Source organism: Struthio camelus, chromosome 1, assembly GCF_040807025.1.
Source record: "Struthio camelus isolate bStrCam1 chromosome 1, bStrCam1.hap1, whole genome shotgun sequence".
NCBI classification, from domain to species: Eukaryota; Metazoa; Chordata; class Aves; order Struthioniformes; family Struthionidae; genus Struthio; species Struthio camelus.
In genome coordinates, this window is record NC_090942.1 from 69,932,173 (window position 1) to 69,958,396 (window position 26,224).

General features: G+C 39.2%; 1 protein-coding gene across 8 annotated transcripts in view; it reads left to right on the top strand.

The window, feature by feature from the left end:
* The first annotated feature begins 14,207 nt into the window (after positions 1 to 14,207).
* Positions 14,208 to 26,224, top strand: part of CACNA1C (calcium voltage-gated channel subunit alpha1 C) — a 451,988-nt gene continuing 439,971 nt past the window's right edge. For 4 of the 8 annotated variants that reach the window (XM_068947471.1, XM_068947499.1, XM_068947534.1 and 1 more), the window contains exon 1: positions 14,210 to 14,965. In XM_068947471.1, the coding sequence (XP_068803572.1) occupies positions 14,917 to 14,965 (49 nt within the window). In that variant the 5' untranslated portion in view covers positions 14,210 to 14,916. Of the gene's footprint in view, positions 14,966 to 26,224 lie in introns of all 8 variants that reach the window. The other 4 variants (XM_068947524.1, XM_068947518.1, XM_068947509.1 and 1 more) reach the window with 2 other exon arrangements.

The following is a 26,224-nucleotide window of genomic DNA, read 5'->3' on the forward strand; positions in this document are numbered from 1 at the left end:
TTTTTTTTTTTTTAACCCTATACAAAGGACAGGGCTGCTGGTGTTGCAAAATAATTGAGTCAGAGCCTGTTGCAAACAAAAGATGATTAGTTTCTTGTGTTTACGCGTGTTCTGATGTGAATTAAACCAATCTATTATGTCTGTTTTGTGTTCCTAGGGATGCACTATTTTTATGCAGAACTTGCAAAAGCAGACACAGTTCACCGATGTTTATTAGTGACCTTGTCTTGTCCTCTGAATTATGGGCAGTCTGCTTTGAACATGGGGAAATGCTACTAATAATCATCATGTGGATGTTCATGTTTTTGTAGTTGTTTAACCTCTCAAGGCCCTGCTGCAGTTCTAGATGTAAGAAAAAAGAGGAACAGAATTATGGGTGTTTAAAGCTGAAATATTTATAGAAGCAGTTTTTTATTTAAAAATAGCGTTTGTGCCTGAGAAGATCAGATGTACCACTTCGGTATGAAAAACAAAACCAGATTTTGGTTGATGTTATTAATAGAAATTGCATGAAATTTGATAATGTAATTTAGTTGAAAATATTTTCTTCCAATCTATGTTTTAGAGTGTTTTTGTGTTACTAAATGCCATAAGGAATAAAAAGATTTTTTTTTACTTAATATGTTTTATAGTTAGAGGGTACAAAGACAAATAGTTTGATTTCTGTTTTTAAAGAAGAAAATATTGTGAGTATCAGAACAGATTTTAGTTATTTGAAAATAAAGGAAACGTGATGTTAGAAAAATGATTTTATTTACTATGGGAAGATGGGATTCACATCTACCACCAACAAAGTGTTTTAGGTTAAGGGGAAGACGTGTACTAGAAAGAGAACAAAATTTAAAACTGGATTATTTAGGGTCAAATTAGGGTTTCCTTAATTGCCTGTAAGAGATGCTTACATGGACTTCCAAAATCCAGCTTTGCTATTAAAAATGAAAAATAAGAAAATGCCTAATCCTGCAGTCGTTGTTGATCTGAAATCACTATTTATATCGATGAGTGTTTCACCTGCATGAATATAAAGCACTGCAGGATGTGGCCCAATAGGTTTTAAGATAGGGGCAATCATTAGTGCTCTAGGATTGAAAGTGTGTCCAAATCTGGCTCACTGTTCATGAGAACTGACTTTACTAGGAAAGTTAGTCAAGGAAAGTGAAGATTTGACCCTTGATATATTTGTTACATATAGTAAATGTAGTTTAAAAAAAAAAAAAAAAGTAATGAGCAAGGGTTATACTCTAACATAAGTTTCTTCTTTTTCCCACAATTACCTGTTAGTGTAGTGCAAATAAGATGATAAACTTCTATAGCATAAGATGTTGCCAAGTTATAACACTGGCAATGCTTCCTGACCCAGAGACCCATTCCCTGATAGGATTGCAGGAGTTAGTATCCTGTGTTTCTCTCTTAAGGATCAGGCTGGGGAAATAACATATTTGCAAAGAAACTAACATGCTATGGTGTTTTTCAGCTCACTGAAAGGAGTTATTTTATGTTCTTTGTGAAGTGCTGAGTTGTGATGGGGAGAAAAAGTAGGTGACTGTTGCGAGTTATTGCATTGGCATTTCAAATGGTATGTTAGAGCACACCTAGGGGGGGAAAAAGTGCTCTCAGAGCAATGATTCAGCACCTCAAATCAAAAATATGAATTCAACTCTGTTTTGAAGAGAGGTTTTGTTTTACTTTCATCAAGTTTTGAAAATATTCATCGTATTCCCTTAAATACAACTTTAAGGAAAAACCTCTGTTTAAAACTTCAGGTAGCAACTATTGACACTAAAAGCTTATCTGAACAAAGAGATGCCCCTGCTTCATGTTCCCTTAGAATGACAAATCTCCTTGGCTTTGCAGTCCTCTCCCCAATGACAGTGTGAAGCAGCATTCTTGATTAGTCAAGAGAAGGCAGCATGCAACCATTAATATTAACAATAGCACATCACACCATCTGGCTCCACCAGCTTGGAAATGATGTCCCATATTCTTTACTTGCGGCTGACAGAAAACAGCAAATTAATTGGAAGTACAAGTGTGATTTACCTTTTACCCTTACTCTTGACTCCCTTTGGTCTACCATTCATTTTGCCTTTGAATGACCTAATACTTCTAATTTTATTGATCTATCAAGGAAGAAGATTTTTTCAAATTACAGAGTTAAAGGAATACTCTTCTGTGAGGGTCCATTTAACATATATTCTCAGAGCTAATTTATGGAGAGAGAGAGGAACGTTATCGTATCAGAACACTGTTAGGCAGCCACCTACTCATCTTTATATTTCCTATCACCTAGTAGAGTTGATACCCTGGCTTTATTTGAAAATATATTTGATCTCAGCACAGTGATTCCCTCTCACCTCCCTGAGTGTGCTTTTGTTAAAAGTAAACTTTCCAAGATCCCTGCAATTCAGTCTAGTTGAATCTGGGCATAAAGAACAATATCTTATTTACTGTTTTCATAGATGCTGCAAAGATTAATTAGTGCATGCTTTGTAATGCTTTGAAGAGTTAAAAATGCCATGTAAGCATTATAATTTGGTTCTCAACTCTGCAGTCTAGCTTTTAATTGCTCTGTTTGCCGTATTACTTGGAATGGGACTCTTGCAAAATAAGCAAAGTCAGTCATAGTTATTAATGAGATCAGACTTCAAGTAGAATTTGGGGTGGCAGCAGATGTGGTAAAGGCTGTGAGTAGGTTGCATTCTTCTCCTGGAAGAAGTACTGAGCCAAAAAAACTCTATGCTTTGGGATTCACTGTGCTGCCTAGTATGCTACCTTTCAACTGTAGCATACATCTGATGGCCTAACAATTTATGATCATTATATATACCACTGAACCTTTTAGTTGAGTAAAATTTTCATGAGCAAGCTAATTTCCTATTCTCATAATTATATTCTGACCAAATTCTTACAACAGCTAAATAATTGCATATGGCATTTGTCACTTCCAGTGCTGAAGTACTGTATGGTGTTAACTCAAAAGGAAGCTTTAACTGAAATGTCAATTCTATCTTTGTGACTACTAAAATGACTTTTAACAGTTTTGGTGTGCTCTGAAGTGTGTTAGATGCAAGGCATTCTGTGATATCATTAGTTACCCTATTGATACTGTTGCAGACTATGGAAGCTTCATCTCAAGGACTGAGAAACGAAGAACACAGGGAGTCACGAGTGTGTTCTGCCTAGTGCCAGAACATCAGCGTAAGCTGATTGCTCCTTTGTGTCACTCTTAGGGCAACAGCGTGATTCATCACTTCCATTTTGATGAATGTTGAAGTGCAGATGCATCTTTATGGGTTAGATTTTACTTCCATTGAAGACTAAATGGCATCCTGATCTCGTTTATAATAATGTAAGTTGGGAGTAATTCTGTAAAACTGATTGACCTACATCAGTGTAAGTCTTGTGTGAGATCTTGTCTTCACTGGAAAAGGGTTTGGTCTTAACAAACAAATATACATACGTATATATATTTAGTTCCTTTGAAAAGTGATGGTTTTTCCACACTGGGGAGCATGCGTAGGCTTTGCTTGTTATTCTCTAGTAAAATATTTGAAAAGTAAATTCACTTGACGTGTTTAATCCATGTGCTCTTTCTGTATGAAAGTTCAAGCATGATGTAGCTTTCAATGAATGATTAAGTTTGACCACCAGCGCTCTTCCATTTTGGCAACAATACCATCTGCCATTCTTTGATAGTATGCTCAATCCTCTGTCTTTGTAACTCTGTTGATGACTACATTGTTTTGATACATTAGGCCAGTTAAGCTGCAGAAATCTAGTTTAAAAATAGCAGTATGATTTTAAAATGATTTTTAAAAACTGGAGGAGCACAGAAGAAAAAATTGTTTATACATGGTTATAGATCTATTTCTGTAGAGCTATTTTTGGTGAACTGAAGCTATCTGATATGCTAGAGTAGCATAAAAAGGAAGATTTATGTAAGTATAGATAAAGAATCATTTCTGGCTGTGATCAGGATGATCTTACTGGTATATCTTTGGGTTACTGGGCCACGCAGTGTGTTCTCTATAAGGGATATAGAGAATAGTATTTTTTTTTTTCCCATCATCTGATTTTATTGAAGAGCAGAATTTCTCTCCTAGCTTCTTCCTTCTTAATTGATGTCTTTCACTTCTAGATACAAGTAAAGGCTGCAAAGCAGCAGTATAGTAACATACAGCTAAATACAGATGTTCAAAATGTGAGATCTGTCAGTCAGTCCCTTGGGCACAAGTCTGTGCCTCCTCATGTTAGAACAACAGTCACATGTCTTACTAAATCAGGTACTCTTCTTGCATCCCATGTACTATGGATTTGTTCTGCTATATACTGCATAAACTACACTGTTGTGCTTATGCTGATAAGTGTTCCTCCTCAGGCTGGAGTGAAAACCAGCAGCCCCTGTTGTGCATGGTAGCGATTGCCACTGCAGACTTAAATGGAAGAGAAACAGAATCAGAGGGACTAAACAGTCTCATATTATTTATCGTTCATTGTCTACATTCACAGGCTCTGCCAGCCTGGAACTTGCAGGCCACGCTTCCCTTTTGCATTGACAGGCAGCACTGACCACTAGACAGTTCAGATGTTGATATCTCCATCTTCCTTCCTTCCGCCTATGTTTCTGCAGGAGATGGCAGCAGATGATGCAGTAATTTTAGAAGTCAGACTCTCCTATGAGACTGAAAAGGAACAAAAAAAATCACACTATTTCTGTCCAACAGTTATTCAGTTAAATAACAGAATGATGAAGCCATGTTCATTATGATGATACAGATGGAACTGAGTAAGATCTTGAGCCTTTTGTTCTTTTGACGCAGGAAAAGTACCCTCCAGACTAAAGAAACATGGTGAAGTCCTGTTGAAAGTGAATGAACATTTTTTTTGTTCCACCTGTTCTTGTTTCAGAATCATAGTCTGTCAATAGACATTTTATACTGATTACAATAAAAGAAACGCCAGCATGTAGAAAGTTTTTGAAATTATGGCATTTTTACCCCTTTCAGTCTTAGTCCCTGCTGGAGTGGACCTCAGGAGGTCACCTTCTCCACCTTCCTGCTCAAAGCAGGGAGCAGGTTACTTAGGGCTTTGGCCAGCTCATTTTGAAAACCTCCAGTGATGGAGATCCAACAGCCTCTCTGAGCAATCTGATCCAGTACCTGGCTATCCTCAGGGTGAAAAATGTTTCCTTTACATCAAGTTTGAACATCCCGTGTTTCAGTTCATGACCATTGTCATTGTGTCTGGGTGCCTGTGTGAAGAGCCTGGCTCTGAAGTGTAGAAGAAACAACTTAGGAAATGGATAGGGGGCCTCTTCAGAGAGTTGATTGTACAGGAGCCAGGTCTGAAATATTCATCCACTAGCTCAGTGTCCTTCTGAAGTCAGAAGACTTCAAACTATCTCATAAAAACACAAGTAAATGAGATTAAAAGGGCTTTTAAAAAAGGAGGCAATCGGAGAACAAACTAGAAAACATGACATCTGTTCTCTTCACAGTTTATTTTCTTGTGTAACGTTGGGCCAGACATTTATTCTCTCTTTTTTTCCCAATTGTAAGATTACTACGATAAGCATTATTATATGTTATTGGTTTAATGCCCCAAAATCTTAATCAGGATCAGGGCCTGAGTTCTTCACAAAAATATAAGATGCAACTCCTGCTTATTCTGATTTAAGACAATGCAGAAAGGTGAGGGGAACTGGATGGAAGGAAGGATAAAGGCAAAGAATGAGATCATGCAATTATATATGCTTGCTGTATGCATAATTGGCATCAGCCTTCCATTCTCTTTTCATTTCTATTAAAAATTAGAGTTATTCTTCCCATAGTGTAAAAGAGGAAATTAATAAGGACTAAAAATTCCTGTGATGCTCTGAAAAAAGGGTAAGTTGGGAATAATAGTTCAACCAGCCTTAGCCCCTGATGTAGCCTATTCTGAAATGTACTTATTTTGTTACCAATGTTACTTTGCAGAATAGTGTAGTCTTGACTAGTTGATGAGGAGGTAACAAGTTTTTCAATATAAAACTCCGTTATATATTAAGTTCCAGCAAAAGGTTTCCTTCTTCTAGCTTTCTCTTGCTCACTCTAAATCAAAGAATGTATTAAACCTAATCTGGAAAGCTTACTTCTTGTGATGCGTTCCTTTCAGATAAAACTGCCAATTTTATGCATATTAGGAGCTTAACTTGGTCATTCGTGGTCTCATGCAGTTCTTGAGAGGCAACTCTTATAAACTAGTGTACACGTCTGATGGCATTATAAAATAACCGAACTCTTAACTATTTATTTTAAGGAAATATAAATATTTCCTTCAGAACATGTGGGATTAGTGAGTAAAGATTTTAGAGCAGAGTGGTTTTTTGTTTCATTTTACTTCTTTTAGCAAAGATGGGGAAAAAATGAAAGGGGAGATATAAACAAACTGTTCTAATTGTGTGCTGGAGGGATAGTTTAAATAACAGTATAACATTCTTCTCAGCTTCTATAACAAAAAATTTTGTCAAGAAACTGCAAACATAACAAACATCTTTTACACTATGTTGATTCAAAACCTATCTAATTTTAGTATCCCCTGAATGAATTAATGCTCTCGATTGTTTGCTGCGGTCACTTCACCTATTTTACTGCTTCTGTTCCATTAACATTCCACTGCAGTTAAGGAAGCATTGGAGGGCTTATATTCAGGAGACCACCCATTACATACTGCTACAAGTATTTGGAATATTCTGCAACAGTATGGAGCTTACAAACAGTGGTTGTCACACAACCACTTTTAAATTAAAAGCCTTTTGAATAAGTATTGTGTGCTAGCCCAAATCCATGTGGTTAGGGAGGATTTAATTTATACAGTATTTAAGAACCTTTCCAGGATGCCTTTAATATCTCTCCAGCAAAATAACACTTTGTTTCGCGCTTCAGAACTTCTGTAACACTTTAATAAAGTCTAAGTAAATGAGCTTTTGGATGTCCTGGGAGAACGATTAGTCAAGATGGAAGCATAATGAAATGTACAGTTTTAAAGTTGATGATTTAACCAATCCAATTAGGGTCTGCGTAACATTTGCTTGTGGTGTTTTGATGATGATTTTTATGGAAATAAAGAAAGAGCTATTCTGGGCAATTAGTTGGAACTAATTTTCTTTTAAAGGAGGGTTTGCAAAGAATAGCTTTAGGTTGCCTGAATGCAAGGTTTAGGTAGTACAGAGATGTAAGGCTGGATTAACTGTAGTCCTTAACCATCCGTTTCTGGAATTTGGGGTTGAAATCTAACATTGCTGCATATGGAAGATGTCTTTAACTTAGTGCCCATTTGAATTCACCACAAAATCATTATTCAGCTAAAAACAATTACCAATTGTTTTAGCAGGAGGCAGTGGGAGAACTGCAAGTTGTGGAGCATATAAAATTCCAAAAGTTAAAAGTGTTGCAGTTGAAAGAGAGGCTGATGGCTGGGTGAGTTGTGATTTTCTCCATTTTGGGGGAAAAAAAAAAAACATGAAAAAGGGGAAAAGAACCCCACAAAGTTTGCATTATAACCTGAATCACTTACTAAGCAGATTTAGCCCCCTGGCATGAAAAGACACATTGTGCAAAGTGAAATGCTTGACGTTGTCTGTAAGGTCAGTTACTGACTATATTAATGAGTTAACCTAATCATCTTCCTTGCAGCTAATACATAAGACCTTGTATTTTTAGACCATTTTAGCTCATTACTGACTAGTGATTTTTGTAGATCATCCACAATTTGACAGAATTCTTAAGCGTTGTCCTTTGTAAATTTACATCAGTAATTTTCTACACTGACAAAGCAGATTTAGAAGTCTTGAAACGCATTGTGAAATGTAAAAAGAGAAGGAAAGAACTCTGTATTATGTCTCCTACATTTCCTTCGTGTTTTTCTTTTCTGAGCTCAGTTTATGACTTTTATATTTGGAATTGGTTGTACTGGCTAAATATATTTTTTCTGTATTGCTTTCTTATTTTGACTTGGTGTAGTTTTCATTGTTTAATAATTAGATCCACTGAGGTTTCATAATGCCAACATTCTGTAATCCTTCTAGTCATTGTAAAATATTTCTCAACAGCTTGTGCAAATTTAGTCTTTTTAGAGTCCATCCCTTAAAAGAAAGTCCTTCCTCCTACTTACTGTAAATCTCAATTTATGTGGGGTACTTAGTTACGAATAAGATATAGGCTACATATTCTTGAGTATTTTGTAGAACTGTGTTAGAAGTTCAGAATGGTAATAATTTCTTTTTCTTGTTGTTGTTGTTATGTAAGCAATTAGAAGTATCTAAGATATACTCAATAGTGTGAATGGTGCCTTTTTTTGACCAAGTGTAGACCGATTGGATAAAAACTCATTTTTCGTTGTAGATTTCCTTGTAGGCATTATTGGATCATTTCTGATGTTTGACTAGTGATTGTAGACTATTGTTAATGGTGAATATTTTGCTTTATTTTCCCTGTGTTTCTTTATTTGCAGTAGCTCATAATGAACTGCTATGTTTAAATGTCTTTATATCAGTACGTAGCCCAATCTAGATAGCCCCAATTATTTCTTCTCTAAAACAGAAAGAGTACAACACTTTTTCATTAAATTCAGGTCTTTTTGGCTCTTATGGCATGGTCGCCAATTGACCTTTTCCACTTCTGAGGAACAGAGCCTACTTCTGTATTGAAATTCTGAGAAGTTGTTAGACCTTCCTCAGCACACTAATTAGTGCTGTGGCCCTGTGTCCATGATGAAGATGACATACAGATTCTTTACAGGGTCTTGCGGACACGCACAAGTTCTCTTCAAGTCTGAGAAGCATATTTGCGTTTTCTTTTTATTTAGGGTAAATGTCTCTTGTGTTGTTTCAGTCTGTTTAAGCATTTGTTTCCTACTACACTTCAAATTTGTGCATGAATTCATACAATGCTACATAGTAATCATTAAGCCACTAACCACCTATTTACATTAAGAAATGGCAAACTCTCACATTTCTACAGTTGAAATTAAAAAACACCATTGCCACCACCCACTGAAATCATGTGTACAGATTACAGCTGAAAGCTAAGATGAGCTAGGAAGATTTAAATAAAATCACATTTTCAGATATCTAGCTTACTTTCTAGAAGCTTCTGTAGTCTAGAAAATCAAAACCTACTTTACGGCTCTCATTTTCGTCTACTTATTTCTCCCTCTGTCTAGTGACAGTTTATTCTAGTTATTAGCCACTTTCCTGTCCAGTTGTCAGTGCCTTCATTCTTTTCTCTTCCCCCGGCTAGCTCTAACAGTTCCTGTTGTTTCCCAATAGTGGGCCATAACATGATTTAGGAGACCATACAAATATCCTGATAAGTCTCATCATTTTCCTTCTAACTTTTTGGAATTGTGTGTTGACGTTTAAATATAAAAGCTAATGACTGAAATTTCAAAGCCAAGTAACAACTGCTGCTAAAATTTCAAAGGGAAATATGTGGCTAACTTTCCGAAGTTGACTTTGAAAAGCCATGGTTCTGATTTTATACATTTTCAAAATTTTGTGTGCATTTGGCACTGTTACGGATTTTAAGAAATGAAAGCACCTAGAAATCCTGGTCATCAGTCCTGCTTTTCCCTTCCATCCCAGGTCTCTTGCCTTCTCTGTATTACAGCTGACTGGTAGGTCTGAAAGGTCTGCGGTTTCCTGACCACACTTTCAATGGCTTTAGACAGGACTATCAATTACTTTCATTCCAATTAAAATTAAAGAGCTGAAACAAAATTGTCAAATAAAGAACATGTTTTAGGAATCTATATTCATTATAGATGTGAACAGTTTTTGTGCTTTTTTTTTTCTCAGCAACAACCAGGAAGGTGAAATGGAGAAGATGGTATTTACATTTTTAGGTGATACAAAGTTCAGAAAAATCACAATTAGCTTTGAGAACAATTCTAAACACAACAGTACTGATATATGAGAAAAGTTTGCTATCACCAATATTTGATTTAAGATAAATACATTTTAGTCATGCAATGCCAGAAAAAAACAGTATTTCCAATACACTGTATATGGCCCAACAGAGCAGTACTGCACAAATGACGGAACTTGTGTTAAGGGTATTAGGGTATGAATAAGGGTTATTCATGCATGATGATTATTTTAATGTACCAGGACCAATCAAGCTTTTGCATTCAGGTTTGAACACTATTTTAAAGGAAATAGACGCTAGACAGAAAATAATTATTTAAATGCTTTGAAAAAAGAAAGACCAAGTTCTTCATGCACCAATCGCAGTGTTTAGATCCCATTTACTTAAATCAGTGACAAAAAATCACCTAGTTTTCAGTGCAACAAGGTGCTGATTCTTATGGAAAGCCTTGTCTGTTATTTGGTGGAGGTGCAAAAACTGAAATCTGGAAAAAATCACTTTCAGGAAAGTAATGAAGAGCTCTGGCACTGTTTCTCTGAGCTGGCCCTGAAAGAAGTTGCATTTGTATTGTGAGCCTTAATACTGTTTCTGGGGATAAATACATTTCTCTTTCACTTCTGAATAATTTGTCGTCGTATTTTATAGTGAAAGACATAGCTGCCAAAACAGTGTGAATATAATCTATGGAAATTAGATAGTTTGATAATTTATGCAGTAGGCCCAATGAACAACCTAGCTCGTGTAAAAAGAAGTGAGAGTGCTTAAAAAGGCACTTCAAATAATTTTATAAATTATAAAAATAGTTCAATGCAGAGTTACTGTATGTTCTTGTTTGTTCTCGTCCTATTACGTTCTAGCCCCATCTTTAAAATCAGCATTGCGATATCTCTTCCTTTTTGAATGGAGGGAACACTCTGCTCCGCAACCGCTTTGGTGATTTCTGTTTTGAAGGAAGATGCTGGTTCTGATAACTGGATTTTGAAGAAGCTGTTGTGCCCAGTATGCTCTCTATATGGCTGGGTAACAGGGAAGGAGTAGTACGTTGTATGCAGAACAAAGACATTCCTGACACGCAGAATGCACAGTTGCATGTTTAAATTATGTACTCTACAAATCATCCTTGACATTTTGTAACTTTAAATAGCTGTTTCTCAGAATCTCTGTCTTGGTACTTTATATGGCTCCCATTACTATTGTTCTCAGAGCAGTTGCAGAACTACTTTTCTCCTCCTAGCATTCCTCTGAGGTGGAAAACTATTATCTCCACTTTACAGCTAGCTTAAGGCTGAACAAATGTTGGATCATTTGTCCGATCTATAGTCATCTGCTTAAAGAAAGTCTATGATTGAGGATATATTCAAGGCTGGTCTGAGACTTACCCTAGTGTCCTGATCGTGAGGCCATCCATTTTACCTTTAAAGCTGTTGGCTACCACATCAGAAAGGGACAACAAACTTTCTGATGGTTCTTGTATTGAAAGAATAATTCTTTCATAAATCTTTTAAGATCTTTTGCTCACCTGTAAACTCATCTTTGGGCTGCATGTGTAGTTATCTAGCTCCATTTGAAGAAAGCAAAATGTGTTCCTCTTCAGAAGGCCTAAAGGCTTTTCAAACCATCAGACAGTCATCAGTCATTCAAAAATAATAGAGAGTCTTCTAATTCCCTCAGGCTGTACGCTTTGCCTTTGGAGTCCTGGCCCAGAACTTACGTGATCAAACTGCTCAGGAGCCAAGGGCCGTTCAGAGAAGGGCTCTTGGCCGCTCTGAAGTCTCCAACTGCTCATCTGGAATCCCTAACAAAATCCCTTCTTCACTATCTCTAGGAAAAATAGAAAGAAAATGAATGTATTTTAGAGCAATTGAATTTTCTCATTTTCTAAGGAGGGCAACACCTTGGGTGCTCTACTGAGCGAGAGATCTGTTATTAAATGTGAATTTAAGCAATCACCAGTATTAAGAAAAATCTTACAAGTGCTTTTACTTCAAATGCAACTTTTTTTACTAAACCTATTCTCATGAACTACATTTTCTCAGTGCACTTTGACAATACAAATGTTTTAGGGGAAGGCATGATGCTCACTCTTATGTCACCTGACTGTCCTTCATTAGCAGATGTCTCCATCTGAATGTTGCAGTCAGTTTCTTTACACTTCTTTTTATAGAAAATTATTTGCATCAGAAATGCTGAATAAGGAAAGCTCAAGTTATAATACAATTTTATTGATGCTAAAGAAATTAATGCCAGCTAATATTCTTGTTTCTTGTTCTATTTTTCTTCTGTGTTTGATTTTTGGTAATTGGCCCAAATTGTGTCCCACAGTGGGAGCCTGGCAAAGAGAGAGGGATGAAGAATGGAGAAGAAGATTTGTAGGTGGCAGGGACAGCTTGCGTATGTGGCTGCATACGTATGTGAGCTGGCATAAAGCAAGGCTATGTGGATGCTGTTTAACTAATATAGTATACGAGCCCTTAGCTAGCTAAGAATGTGATCCAGTAAGGGCAAAAGAAATGTTTGCAGGTGCCCCAGTGGTGGTTGATTTCTGTGCAAGAGCAATCAGCATGCACTTAATCACTTCCTAGGAGATTATGTCTGTGAAAGGGTGAATCATACAACTCTTGGTTGACTCATGGCTTGAAAAAAATGGAATTACCACAATCCAAACTGGTAGGAATTTGTGTTCATGAGGAGAAAAATAAAATGCTTGTTTACACAACAAATTTAGGAAGAGGATACTTTACTGTTTAGTCCTTTTACAATGATGAAGGGAAGAGTGGGTTTTTCATTTTTACAAGAAAGAGACAACTGGAATTGAAAAGGAAAGCTAATATATTGCTATTCCATTTCTAGCTATGATCTTGCTTGATCTCATAAGTTAAATAGGGTAAGTGCATGTGACGTTATTAGAGGAAAAACTAGGCAATAGAGGACAGAGTATTTTAGTTGCTCGGAGGACCTCTTCCTCCTGACTCAGAAATAAAGCTGCATCTCTACATGCTGTCAATGGCAATATGTTGTTGGTGAACTACCTTTTGGATAGCAGCTAAAGCAGAAGTTATGATCATCAGTGGTTATTAGAAACCAAAACGACCTGTCTTAGGGCTAGTGCATTGGCTGCATCCAGATTTTGGTAAGTGCTTTACATCTAGTCCAGTTTCTCTTGTAGTTCCAAGTGGATGGTATATTTTCTTGCTTTTTTGCCTAAATCTGTTAGGTGTTGCTGTTTTCTATTATATTCTGAGCTTTACCTGAGAGACAGCTCAGGTAAAGTGGTGGGAAGAAAAGCCTCAAAGGGAGACAGATATTTGATAAATCCCGCTGAAATCCATTTGTAGAGAAGGCACGAAGTTCCTTCTAAAGTGATTCCTTCACAGAGTGTGTTACCAACTTTAAAATATTTGGATAGAAATACCCTGTCTTTCTAGGTTACATGAAAAACCATGAGAAAAGAAAGAACCACTATACTTTAGTTTCCATAAATAGTATTGCATACACGTGATGTTAAATGGATACCCTGTTACCATGAGAATTGACACCTATAGGTTTGCACAGAGGACACAATATTCTGCACATTTACCCACCTGTAACTCAGTGTTTCAGTTTCTCAGATTGTTACAGTTTCTACAGCGGTTCTGGAGGGGTATTTTTGAACTCTGCATCTCTTGTTTAACATGGCAGCTCTGAGAGTCCAGATACATTTAGCATGTACTGCATTCAGTTCACATTTCGTTTTAAAGAAGTCATTTTTGCTCTCTGTGGAGGCTTCAATTACAGTGGGCCAAACGACAGGGATAATTAAGGCAAGTGGTGGAATACCAGCAGAACGCTTTGGTGTTTCCACCAAGGATTTTGCAAATCCTAGCTTGATTAATCTGTTTAAACATCTGTGCATCCTCTTGTCTATGCAACTTATCCCTGGGTAGCTCTCTCTCTTCCGCTCTGTGTGTACCGTGCATGCATTTGTGCCGTGTGGACTCCTGCTCGCAATGGATCAAACACAATCACAGCTCATTCTGCCGTCTCGTTAAGCGCTCGCACATGATGCGGGCGGTAATATTTCAGCAAATTACATCGTCCTCCTTTAAATTCAGCTCACAATTGCATTCCGTAGTGGAACCGCAGGGCAGAGCCCACAACGTTGAGAAATCGCGTCGAAGAGGGGCTGGAGGCCGGCGGCGCCCATTGCCGCGGGCGACCCGGGAGGCGCGGCGCGGTGCGGTGCCGCCGCCCGGCCCGGCCCGGCCCGGCCCGGCCCCGCCGCCGCTCCCCTCGCCGGTCCCCCCACTCGCCCAGGCAGCCGGCTCCGGCTTGCCTCCTTGACGTCATGTCTGTAGAAAGGCTTCAGCAGGCGCAGTGAAGGCAGGGAGCGTGTTAAACTTTCAGATCAAGTCAGCCGGCTCCCAGCGCTGTGCGCGGGGGGCTGCGTGCTGCCGTCGCAGCTGGAACATCTGGAAGTGTTCAGGGTGTCTGTCTGTCTGCGAGAGGCAGAGAGAAGGGAGCGAGCGTGCTGAGGGAGGGGAGGGAGTAAGGGGCTGGGACTGTGCTCTCTCTTCCTCTGCAGAAACAGCTCCCTGCCAACACAACGCGCTCAGAATGGCTTTGAAGAGGAGGAGCAGCAGCGTTTGAACATCTTTTTTTTTTTTTTTTTTTTTTTCCTCCTTTTCTTACTCTTGTAGTTGGTGGATTTTAAAAAAGACATTTAACCCTCAGAGGTTTGTCCTGGATGCTTTTTCTTTCCTTTTTTTTTTCCCCCTCTCTCATTTCCCCCCTTCCTGTTCTTTTTTATGGTTTAACAGCCAGAGGTGCTGTGCTAAATTCTTGGAAGGGGCCCGGATGTACTGAGGATGCATTGCAATTTCACTAAAGGAGGCAGTAGTGGAAAGGATCAGTTTTTGGTGTTTGATGCAATAATGGGAATCAGGTAATAATAAAAGAGGGAATTCTGCAGCTCCATTCTTCCTTGAATTTTACCAAGCCGATTTGCGGAGGGATTAATCTGGACTCGTTTTAAATGGTCAATGAAAACAAGAGGATGTACATTCCAGAAGAAAACCATCAAGGTAAGCTTGAGATTTACCTCAAAGCCTCTAGCAACCATTCTCTCCCGTCCCCATTGTCTGTAGTCTCTCGGTGCAGTTCAGCTGCTCCCGCTGCTGCCACAGCCAGCGGCAGGCGCAGGGGCCGGGGGAGAGGACAGGCTTTGACACCAGTTTCCATTCGGAGCGTATAGATACCATCAGTAACGGGTGTACTGCAGGGAGAGAGCCCCTCAGCCCTTCGGGGAGCGTGTGCTTCGTATGAAACCCCAGGCAGAGAAAAGTTGCTTAAGTCGCCGTCACCTTCTTCTGAAGCAGACGGGCGAGAGGGGACGCCCGGGGCAGGGGCTGTGCAGTGTGGACGGAGGCTAAGTGAAGCCGCGGGGCAGCTCGCTTTTACGTGTCGGGGGCAGATTTAACTCGCAGTGCAGCCGGGATTAGGGGATCTTTACCAATTAATGTCGTCCCGATCCTCCTAGCCCCCATCTCAGTACGGCTTCCTAAGACACCGGGAGAGGAGCCCTACCCTTCTCTTACGCTATTTCTAATCTCTCGCACGAAAGGGGAGGGGAAGGGGAATTATCTACTTACACACACACAACATACACACGCACATACGGAGACAGAATGACAGACACCGGTGAGTGTCTGTATGAAAATTAAAGTTAGGCTTTACTTGGGGCAGTGATTTCTCGACTAGCTCCTTTCGGGATCGCCCGCATCATGGATACCCAGCCGTGCTGCTGCTCCTCAGCATTAGCAAATGTACCCAGCTATTCCCTGTAGTAAAACTTTGTTTGTCCAAACTCCAGAAGTGTGCCCTCGCCCCCCCCTTCCCCGCTCAACCCCGATCTGCTGTTCCTGAAGTTATTTTTATCCTGTTACCTGCATGTTGTCACCCCCTCCCCTCCCTTCCCGACCAGCCCTGAGCGCGCACAGCGGTATTGCAGAGCAGGCAGAGCCATTTCCTTCCCTCGGCGAGAGAGGAGCAGTGCTCCAGCGGCAGCGCTCTGCCGGGGGGGGGGGGTCTTTCTCAGCAGAACCCCCCCCCCCCGTTTGTGGCCAACTTGTTTCCCCTGCCGTCCCCCTAGGGCAGCCCCCCCGCCCCGTTTCGCGGTACGTGCTCGCACCTCCGCTGCCCGGGCTGACTTGTCCGGACGGCGATCGGCGGCGGCGATTTAACAGCTGGGTTTGGTGCGGGGGCGCCCGGGCGGCGGGGACCCCCAGCCCGGCCCGCTGAGCTGCCCAGGTGCCCTCTCCCGGGCCAGCCCCGGCAGGGGCGGCAGCCGGGGACGGGCGTTATCGCTGCAGCAGCTCTTCATAGCGGAGGGGTTTCAGCGGTCGGCCCACCCCCCACCCCTTCCAGTTAAATACGATTAAATAGAAAGAGCAGCACCCTCCAGGCGCCCTGTGGCGGTGAGGTGGGAGAGCAGAGGAAGCGGCCCCCGGGGCGGTGCGGAGCGGAGCGGAGCGCTGCGCGGGCTGCGAGCAGGGCCGAGCCCGCGGCACATGCCAGCGGGCGAGCTGCTGCTCCGCGGCCAGCGCCACGAAGGGGGACGAGGAGCTCAGCCTCCATAGCGATATGCCAACGCTATGGCAACCTACAGCCAGCTCCCTGCTTATCAGCTGCAGTGATTATATAATTGGAGGAGCAGTTTTGCATCTGTCTCTTGATGCGGATTGTCAGGACTCCCAGGTGAAAGAGCAACTCGTAAAGCAAACAGAGAATGAGCCAGATGGAAGAAAGTTGTGTTCCCTGGTAGTGCTCGGGCTGTCATGTATTTACAATCTATTTTTATTTTGTGTAAACAGAGAGCGCTTGAAAGGTTAAATTGATCAGTAGCCAAGAAAAGCTGGTGGCAAGGAGGTGAGAGCAAACCAATCACGATGGGGAAGGGGGTAATTAAAGCGGGTGCGGGGGCTCAGCTGAAAGAGGCTAAAAAGACGAGGAGAAGGCAAGGCTAGGGCTGTGCTGCGGGTCTGCCCTTCACATGTGTGGAGGGAGGATCGGTTCAGGATAATCGGTGCCTCACTTCTGCATCCTTCTCAGCTGCTGGTAGCAGGGTGGATGTTCCAGGTACTACCAACGCAAGAAAAAATTTTATGTCTCTTTCTTGAAATGTGAGTGGCATGACTAGGCCTCTGCCTGTAGTTGCTTTCTGCACATGTCAGCCCTCAGTTAACCACTTAGTAGACTGCCTGAATAGCCTCATACTGAGGAGTCTCTATGGCAAATGAGCCAAAATAATGGTAGCTTATTTAAAAGAAAAAACAAAAGTGTACTGAAGTATACTGGAAAGCGTTAGTTAAACTGAGAGGGCTGTGGGAAGGAAAATTAATTTTGTTGATTTCTTCACTACTAATTTAGCTAGGTTTGGAATATCCTTATTTTACACTTTTGAATGTGACTTAGCACACCAAAACCGTTTTGCCCTAAAATGAGAATTTCCTGACTCTTTAGGATGTTAAAAATATGAGTCTGTTACGCTTTCATTGCAGTCTCATGTTACACAGGGAAAGGGGAACTAATAGTATTGTTTCTTGATGCTGAGATAATTTTCAGTGTTTATTTTTCCTACATAATGGAATGTATTTTGACAACAATTAATTATTCATTGTTATCATAGAGCATATGCTTATTTAGAAAATTAACAAAAAAAAAAAAGGCAGCAGAAAAAGCTTTCAAAACTAACTACATCACATTTAATGCACATATGGGACCTGGTGTAATCCTAGATGGGCATCTTTAATGCATTCCCTCATAATATTTTGAAAATTTTGTCTTGCGATATAAAATGGAAAATCTACTTTGCAAAATTATGTTTTACAGCCCTCTCAAGGGAGGGAACAGAATGAGTCAACCTGGCCTTTGGGGCTGCAAGTTGGAATCTCAAATGAAGTTTAAACATCTAGTTAAATTTCACTGCTTGTGATTCGGAGGGATCCTTCCTGGTGAGATTTGGTGACCAGCCAGGAAATGAAATAAAACTAGTATTTTTGCTCTGTTTTTCAGTTACAGGGCTTAGGTGGGAGGTGGACGTGGGAGGCTGTGGGGGTGTCCGAGTACTGCCTCTCCCGGAAGGTGGCGCTACAGGGCTGCGGAGCCGGGCACCGTAGAGGCGCTCGGGAGGCGTTCGGCAGGAGACAATTCTAGGTCTGCTTCCTCCATCCCCTGCCTTTCAGGAGGAAAGGCCAGATATAGCACTGATAGATATGTATCTATCCTGGAATAAAATTCATTAGTATTAAAGAGCCCCTGGTAGGTCATCTATTCCATATAGTAATGATCCTCTGAGTGAAAAGCCATTTCTGATACCAGGTCTAAACTGCCCTTCGTTCAATTTCAGATAATGCCTTTGGGCTTTGTCCTTATTGCGTATTTTGAACAGATTTCTACCTGCTTCTTGTAAAAAATCCCCTCAGGTATTTGTCAACCATAATTAGGTCTTCTTGCAACCTCCTTTTGTAACCCGCCCATATTTTGTTCTTGAAATCTTTCCCTGTAAGACGTTATTTTCATAGTCCTTCTGTCTTCTGTATCTGTTAAATTAAGCAACTAATTAGTATTCCCTTTATCTGTCAGAAACCTGCTGACAGTGACAGTCAAATCACTAGTATATCCCTAGTGCATTTTCTGACCTGAAGTGAGGGTCAAAATGAGAAATATTCCCTTTAACTTTGCAGATACAAATACACAGATGATGGTGTACACTTCACAGTTGATTTCAATTTAAGGGTTGAAAACTATCTCATGCTGTGCTATGAGATAAAACCTTTGGAGATGTGGGTTAAAATTTATTGGATGTTTGCTGTGATTTTTCTGTGGTATTTTCAGAATTCCAATTTTATTTCCTGTAATTTTTTGGGACTGTGTTTTTGCATGTAGGAGAAACTCCATTCTTTCCATGGTGACAAAGTGATTAGATTAGCAATCTGATTCTTCATTTTTGTGTATCTGTTTCGTGCTATCATTTTGCTGTGAGGATTTGTCTGAATGGGCATGAGTTATGGGGCCTAATGAATACTGCTAATTAGTTTAAAGCATCTCAGATTTTTCCTCAGGATTTGAGGGGGGAAATCTGAATCACTATTTTAAAATGCAGCACTAAAATTCCAACTCCACTGATTTAACAGTAATTGCTTGTATTTATAAAGTACAGTCCTTTATGTCAGAGTACTTGGAACATGCTCTAAGTATTAAGTATTTTATTGAACATAATATGAATATATTATGTTCAATATAAAATATATTTACTGTTAAATAACAATAGTTAAACACCCTACATAATAGTGTTCTGCATTTACTTGTAAAAGTTACCGGTAGAGCCTACAGAAAAGTATTTAAGTGCTTTCAGCCATTTCCTATCCTTAAAAGGAGTATTTAAGTATCCTGCAAAAGGCCTGGAATTTAAAGCATATACTTTTGAAAGATTTTCTCTGACATGTACATCAGTCCTCTGACTGGTTATTCCTAAAGTTTGTGAGTGTTTTTCCCATCGTGAATACTCATTTGTGGAGATCTAGCTGGAGCTCTCTGTAACCAAGACGCTCCTTGTGAACCCCTTCTTGGTTGCACGTCTGCTGTGCCATCAAATATGTTTTTGGGGTTACATCTGTGTAATTCATTGCAGGAGATGTGACACACCCTTGCTGTGCAGAATTAATTTGTTCTACCAAGATAATTACTTTGAGCTATTTGTTCTCCTTTTTAAAAGCTTTCTGAGAACATTTTAATGTAGAGAACATGCAGCATAACTACAATATTGCTGTGAATGCTTAATTTGTTTTATTTTCTTTCACTTTTGTGGAAAATCACAAATCGACATCCATACTTAAGATAGAATTAATCTGAATGGCAATTGCTGCTTGACTTATGTTTTCTCCTCCCCCCCGCCCCCCGTTTTTTTTCCTTTCTTAAGGGAACTTTCATTATTTATACAGGACAGTTGAGAACATCAAGTTATCATTTTATTTGTTAGCAACTGTCTCATTTAACCCTTTCTGGGAATCAGGTCAAGAAACTGACGTTTAGGAACAGCAAACACAAGATCTCTTCTGAGCCAATTACTTCTGTAAATTTATTGACTATCAAACAACATAACAGATGTGACTGTGTGCAGTAAAAGTCTCTCTTAAATTACTGAAAACAACAAATCAGATTAACACTGAAGAAAGCTTTTACCGATGGCAGATATATGCTTTACAAAACATAATGTTATTAAATCCTTCAATTGCTTATCTTATTTTTAAAACTCTAGAGCAACCCGGTGTATTTTTGAATCAATCATTTATCAAAAACACTATTTTTTATTTAGATGCATAGTGGAGATGAGATGAATTTGGGAGAAAGTTCAGTAATTGAAATCAATCAATAAGGATTGATTCCCATATCCTTATTTTAAGAATAAAAGATGATATTAAGCATTCAGTCTTACCGATGACCACTGAATGGTTTCCCTTTGGACATATCTGTTATCTTACATAAAATTTGGCTTTTTTTGTTGTTTTTGTAACTTCTACTAATGCAAGCGGAAACAAACTGAATACTTAACACTTTTAGATTGCTTTGGCTTTATTGGAGCAAATGAGACATTGCACACTTAACGCTTCTTGAGGATTTGTTCCTCTTCCTTTCCTTTTTTCCTAAGAGAGAGGAAGTCAGAGTTGGTCTCATGTGCAGAGAACAGTGGGCAGAGGTGATGGGCTTACAGCACTTCTGCCAGAAAGCAGGTATGTTGTAGTGTCAGTACTAGTTTTAGGTGGCAAAGGAGTATTCTGGGAGCTCTGAAACACAGTGATGAAATCTGCTGGTCACAAGAGCATGCATCGGTATTGCAAAACTGGCATGCACTAGATGATGGTGAAGTCTGTAGTGTGTATGCAAATGTTTGTCCTATAGAATCCTCAAAATGGCTTCTGCCACTTTGCGTGGGCAAGGGGACATAATGATGATAGCAGTATAAACTTTGTAACAAACTTTAAAGGGAGTCAGGGTACCTACGTTCTTTTGGCTGGAAGAGCTGTACTGTGTATAGAGATTTCCAGAACGTAAGGCCTCGCTGCATTTCTCCCAGAAACCTAAATATAAAGCTAGTAGCTTGTATGGTTTGGATAGTTGAATTTGGCAGTCCATTGAGGAGGAGGAAAAAAACCCTGAAAAAATGAAGAAGGAAAAAAAGGGAGAAAGCATTAATTGATATAAGATAGAAGACTTGATGGGATTCCATATTGTCTTTATTTTGGCATATCAGCACGTGTCCAGATACAAAGGCAAATTATTTTGATCTACAACTGAGAGGTTAGTAGTATGGCTCATTCCTAAGAGAAGCTTAGATTGAGGGGAAACTGCTCATAACGGGTTTAATATTGGTCTGCTCAATGTATCATCTTCACAGTTATCTACCTTTCTTAGGAAGGATAATTTTGAGATACTGCCCTCACTGGTACGTGTTTCACTGTGAGGAATTGCATGCTTAAGGAGGGAGGGGATTAAACAGAATCACAGAATCATAATTCAGGATGGCAGGGCCTCCAGAGATTATCTAGCTCAATTCCCTGCTCAAAACAGGTCTAATTAGATGAGGTTGCAGGAGACCAAATCCCGTCAAGTCTTTCACACCTCCAAGGACAGAGATTTCACAGCCTCTTTGGGCAACCTGTTCTAGTATTTAACCACGCTCATGGCAAAAACAAAGAAAACCCTGTTTTTCCTACTATCTAATCTGTATATTTAAAGATTGAGGCATTTTATATATGCCAGCCAATAGCTGAACTGCAGCCATGTTTCTGTGCTTAATCAGATGACATAACCATTTTTTTTGAAGCCTCTGGATGGAGGGCCGGAGAGACTTTGGCCTCAGTGCCTCACACTGCTTTCAGAATAGATTATTTTTGCAGGTCTTGTATCATCATAAGTCGAAGGTGAGGAGAGACAAGTCTGGAGTTTCAATTATTCCAACAGATGTACTGAGTTTGTAAGTGGATTGTGTCCCTGTGCTGTGCTACAACGGTTCTCCTGAAGAATTGTGGATGGAGGCAGTGGCCAGCACAGACAGAGATGAGGCAGCAGAAATCTGTAGGCAATTCACTTCAATGTTTCAGTACTTGTCAGCGTATCAGGTCAATGGAAGAATCCTGCTGTAACTGAGAAAAATCCTGTTGAATCTAACTACTGTTGGCCTATACATACCCACACATAAAACTAGGGGACACAGCTTCTGTTTAGCCCCTCCCCTCCAACTGACTTAATTAAGATGAGTCCTAATTGATGTTTTGTGGAATGGTAGAGGCTTATATAGAAATTCAAAGATTAATTATACGTTGGATTTGAGTAGGTAACTTCTGCGATTTTCCTCTATGTGTGTTTTTAATCCCTCATAGGATACTCTAAATCTCAGTGGCTGTCTGGGCAGGTAAAACAATCAGAGCCCATTGAAACAGGCTGGGAGGTTTAATCTCCTCTAACAGCTGGGCGGAGTTATCAGAGTACCAGTTAAAGCCTTGTCTGGAGGGAGTTATTTATCCTGTCACCTGTAGGGAAACAAGAAATCCATGGGATTCATCAGTGTCATGAGCTGGGCACCAACAGATTAAGCCAGCACAGGTATGTCAAAGGAAATTTTTGCTCTTTTGGTAAAAGATACAAGATGAAAATTAAGTCATTCTCAAGGGTGACGGGAGACTTAATGATTTTCAGAACAGACCCAGAAATGAGACCAAAGCTCTGGCTAATCCCATGGGTTAATCTCTCTGCATCTTGTACATAAATCTTAGAGTTAATTGTTTCAATGAAAATATTATCTAGGATCTGTGCAACCTTAAAGGATGCTGTATCATACTTTTAAAATATACTTCTCTAAATGATATTGTTATTTATCTTAAATTTTTCAGGTTTTTAGTCCGTGATGTGGATGGTTGCCTTTGGGTATTTTGGAAAAAAACAATTTAAAATGACTGAACATGACACTATAATTACAAAGTAAATATGCTCTAATTGAGTAATTAACTCAACATTTCTTCCTACAGGCATTGTAGGAATGAATTCATGTTACTGATCGGATTTCATATCCTTTATTCCAAAGGAGAAAAAAGACTTCCACTCTTCAATATGGCCAGATGGAAGTAAAATTTTAAAAATTTTCTCCATTTTTCTAGTTTAATATTTTTTATGCGTGTGATGGTCAACTTGCACTTTCTGTCAGACAAAATATGCTTTTAGATACCTGCTATATTCTTTCTGCTTCATGCACTACTGACAACAACAATAATTTGGAATTGAAACTTGTCTTATATGTGGCTGTTAGCAGCAGATTTCATGAATTTCAGATACAGAACTACTACAATGACCCAGGTGAGAGGCAATGGAATTCAAGTGAATTCAAGAGTTAATTTTGATGTTTGTTGAAGATAGTGGAAAAATGTTATACTTAAATATGTTGCATAGTATATTGAATTTTATGTTTGTCTGATACTGATTGACCATAGCAGGAAGTTGAAAATTTAGGTTGATACACAGCCTCAAACTTGTTGTTATTTCTATATTATAGCTTCCATATAGTTCACAAGAGGCTGCGTTTTCCATTCAGACCCCATAGGTGTAAATATTAGAAATTTGGACTTAATTAAGTGTGAAGAGGTCTGATAATCTTTGGATGCCTTTAACATAATTTGCTAACTTTGCTGTCAATAAGTGAAATAAGCCCAAGTACCATTATGAAAACAGAGGAAATCGTAGCATTCGTTACTTTCCCGACTTGTATACGAATTGACTTTTGTGTAGAGAAGAAAATTTCAGCACCTGTGTGCTGAAATTCCCAAGGTGATGGTTAAATCACCTATTACTGCTGATTCATAGATTGTATAGATGCAAAGAGTATTTTCAGGTGTAATTTAAGCTCATACTGGTGCCTTTAGTGAGAAGTAAGATGTATTTATTCAGTGAAAATTGAAATTGATCAGGTTTAATTTGGATTTGAATGGAACTTCTGTATGACTTGTATTTATAAGCCACAGGGAAGAGTGGATTATATGCAATTTTTACATCACTTTCAGCTAAATTAAATTTGTAAGTGCAAAACCCAAGATTCACAGGCATCAGTTAGTTCTGGCACCATCAGTGCCAAAATTGCATTCTTAAATCAATGAATGGTTTAAATGATATAAATCTAATTTTTTTTTTTTTTGGTATGTCAGATAGAATCTCACTGGCTTTGGCTCGTTTGGCTCGTTGCTTGTAAATCCTGTGAATGTGAAATGCTTGTTACTGCCAACAGGTGTTTGGGATGTAGTAGCGCTGTACAGAGCTTTCAAATACGTTTCTCTACAGTTTTCTTTGAAGAAAGTTGTTGGTTGTTATCAGTGAAATATGATAAGCTTATTGCTTAAAGCAGAAATGAAGAAATCCTGAATTCCTGGGAAGTTCAGGAGGGACTATGTTGAAGTTCGTTCCTTAATTCGTTTTTTGGATTTATATTGTGACCAAAAGAGAGGTAGTTTGAGTCTCATTCTGGATTTGAAAGCAAATGGAATGGCATACTAGTGAGCAGGATAAAGAGAGTATCTCTTGTCGGTTTGGCCATTATAGCAAAAATCAGAAATAAAAGAAGAAAAGAAAGATTGAGATGAACATGACTCAAAGGCCCTTACCTACTTTAAGGCAAAGGGTGTAGAGGAAGGACAGAAGAGAGGAAAACTGGTGTCCTAATTCATATGCAGTGAGAAAAGCTATCAGGCATGCATACGTAACCAAAGCCAGCAGAAAGTGCTTGCTCCTGGCAGTTTCTAAAAACAATTTCTTGTTTTAGAACAAAACAAAAAAAGCTGGATATCAGTCTTCAGAAGCTATGAGCATAGGGCTCTACAGGTAATTGGTAGAACTTCTAGGAAAGTGTCTTCACACATGGTCAGTTTTGAAGCCCTTTGAAAAGGATCAGATTTTAAAGTACAAAAAGTTAAACAAAACACTTCAAAACCTTTTGAACTGTGGGAAGGCAACTTTCGCCATTTCTTATGAAACGCTATGCTTGGACATCTTCTGAAGTGCTTATAATTTGCAATGTATGTTACACAACTTACAGTATTTCTGTCAATCAAAATTTATTTGACTAGAACATACATCTGTTGATTTAATGCAAAAATACACTAAAATAAACATCAAGTTCTCCTTCAAATTTGATGGTACATATCAGTCGGGAGTTTTCTTTCAGTTTTGTGTAGTATATAGCATTCTTGCTGAGAACTTCACTGTTGTTCTGCTTTGCCTTGATTTGGTAGTATTTCCCCCAAACATCTTGTTGTTTTTATTTTAAGGGTTTTTAAGGGTTTTTTTCTCCTTTTCTCTTTTCCTTATGCAACACTGTTGTGCTTTAAGGTGATTTATTGTGGAGAGCGTTAGTGCGTAGAATACATTGATTGAAAGTTGTTAAGGCTTTTGGCATGCATTCAGTAGGGCTAGATGGCACATTATTTACCAGAAATATGAATGGGGAAATCCTATTTGGAGCCCGTTCTACAAATATCAGAGAGCAGGAAATATATTCTTATAGCACATATCAGTGATGTTTTGATACTTCAAAAGGAATGTGATTAAGCCATCTGGATGAGCTTACATGTATTGGTGAACTTTAGTACTTGTCTCCCAATGTTGGTGATGAAATAGTACTTAAAAGTACTATTTAAAGATAGAATTACTGTGGAAAATGGAAAGCTTAACTTGTCATCTTGGGATTTAAACCTCTAGTCCGTGTAGCTAGTGTGTGGTTTTTTTTTTTTTTTTTAATAACAGTCATAGAAAGTATCTAAACCTGCTTCTGCAGCTACAAAGCCTGGAACAGAAAGATTTGACAGGTCATCAAGTGCTAGCTGGGAGATTAATGTAGAGGCTAGAGTATGAATGTTTGGAGGATCGGATTGTATTTTGATTTATTTATATGTTAGGATATGGGCTTCAGAAAGTCTATTGTATCTCGGCAGAGGCTCTACTTTTCTTTCGGAAGACTGGCAAAGAAATGTTTTCTGGGGAGCTGTCTACCTATGTTCATTATATATTTACATGGTCATCATCCCTTTAGTATCAAAGTCTCCCAAATGTTAAGCACTATTACTCTTCCTAACCTGCCAGCTGCGTAGGCTTGGAAAATTGATGTTTTTTTAAAAGTAAAATGTCATGCTCATGTAAAAATATTACTTTGGGAAATGCAGTTGAAGAAATTAATTTAGCATTTAATTTTAATGAGGCGAGCATTATGAAGTGTTGGGTAGTTGCCGATATCATCAGATCTGGAA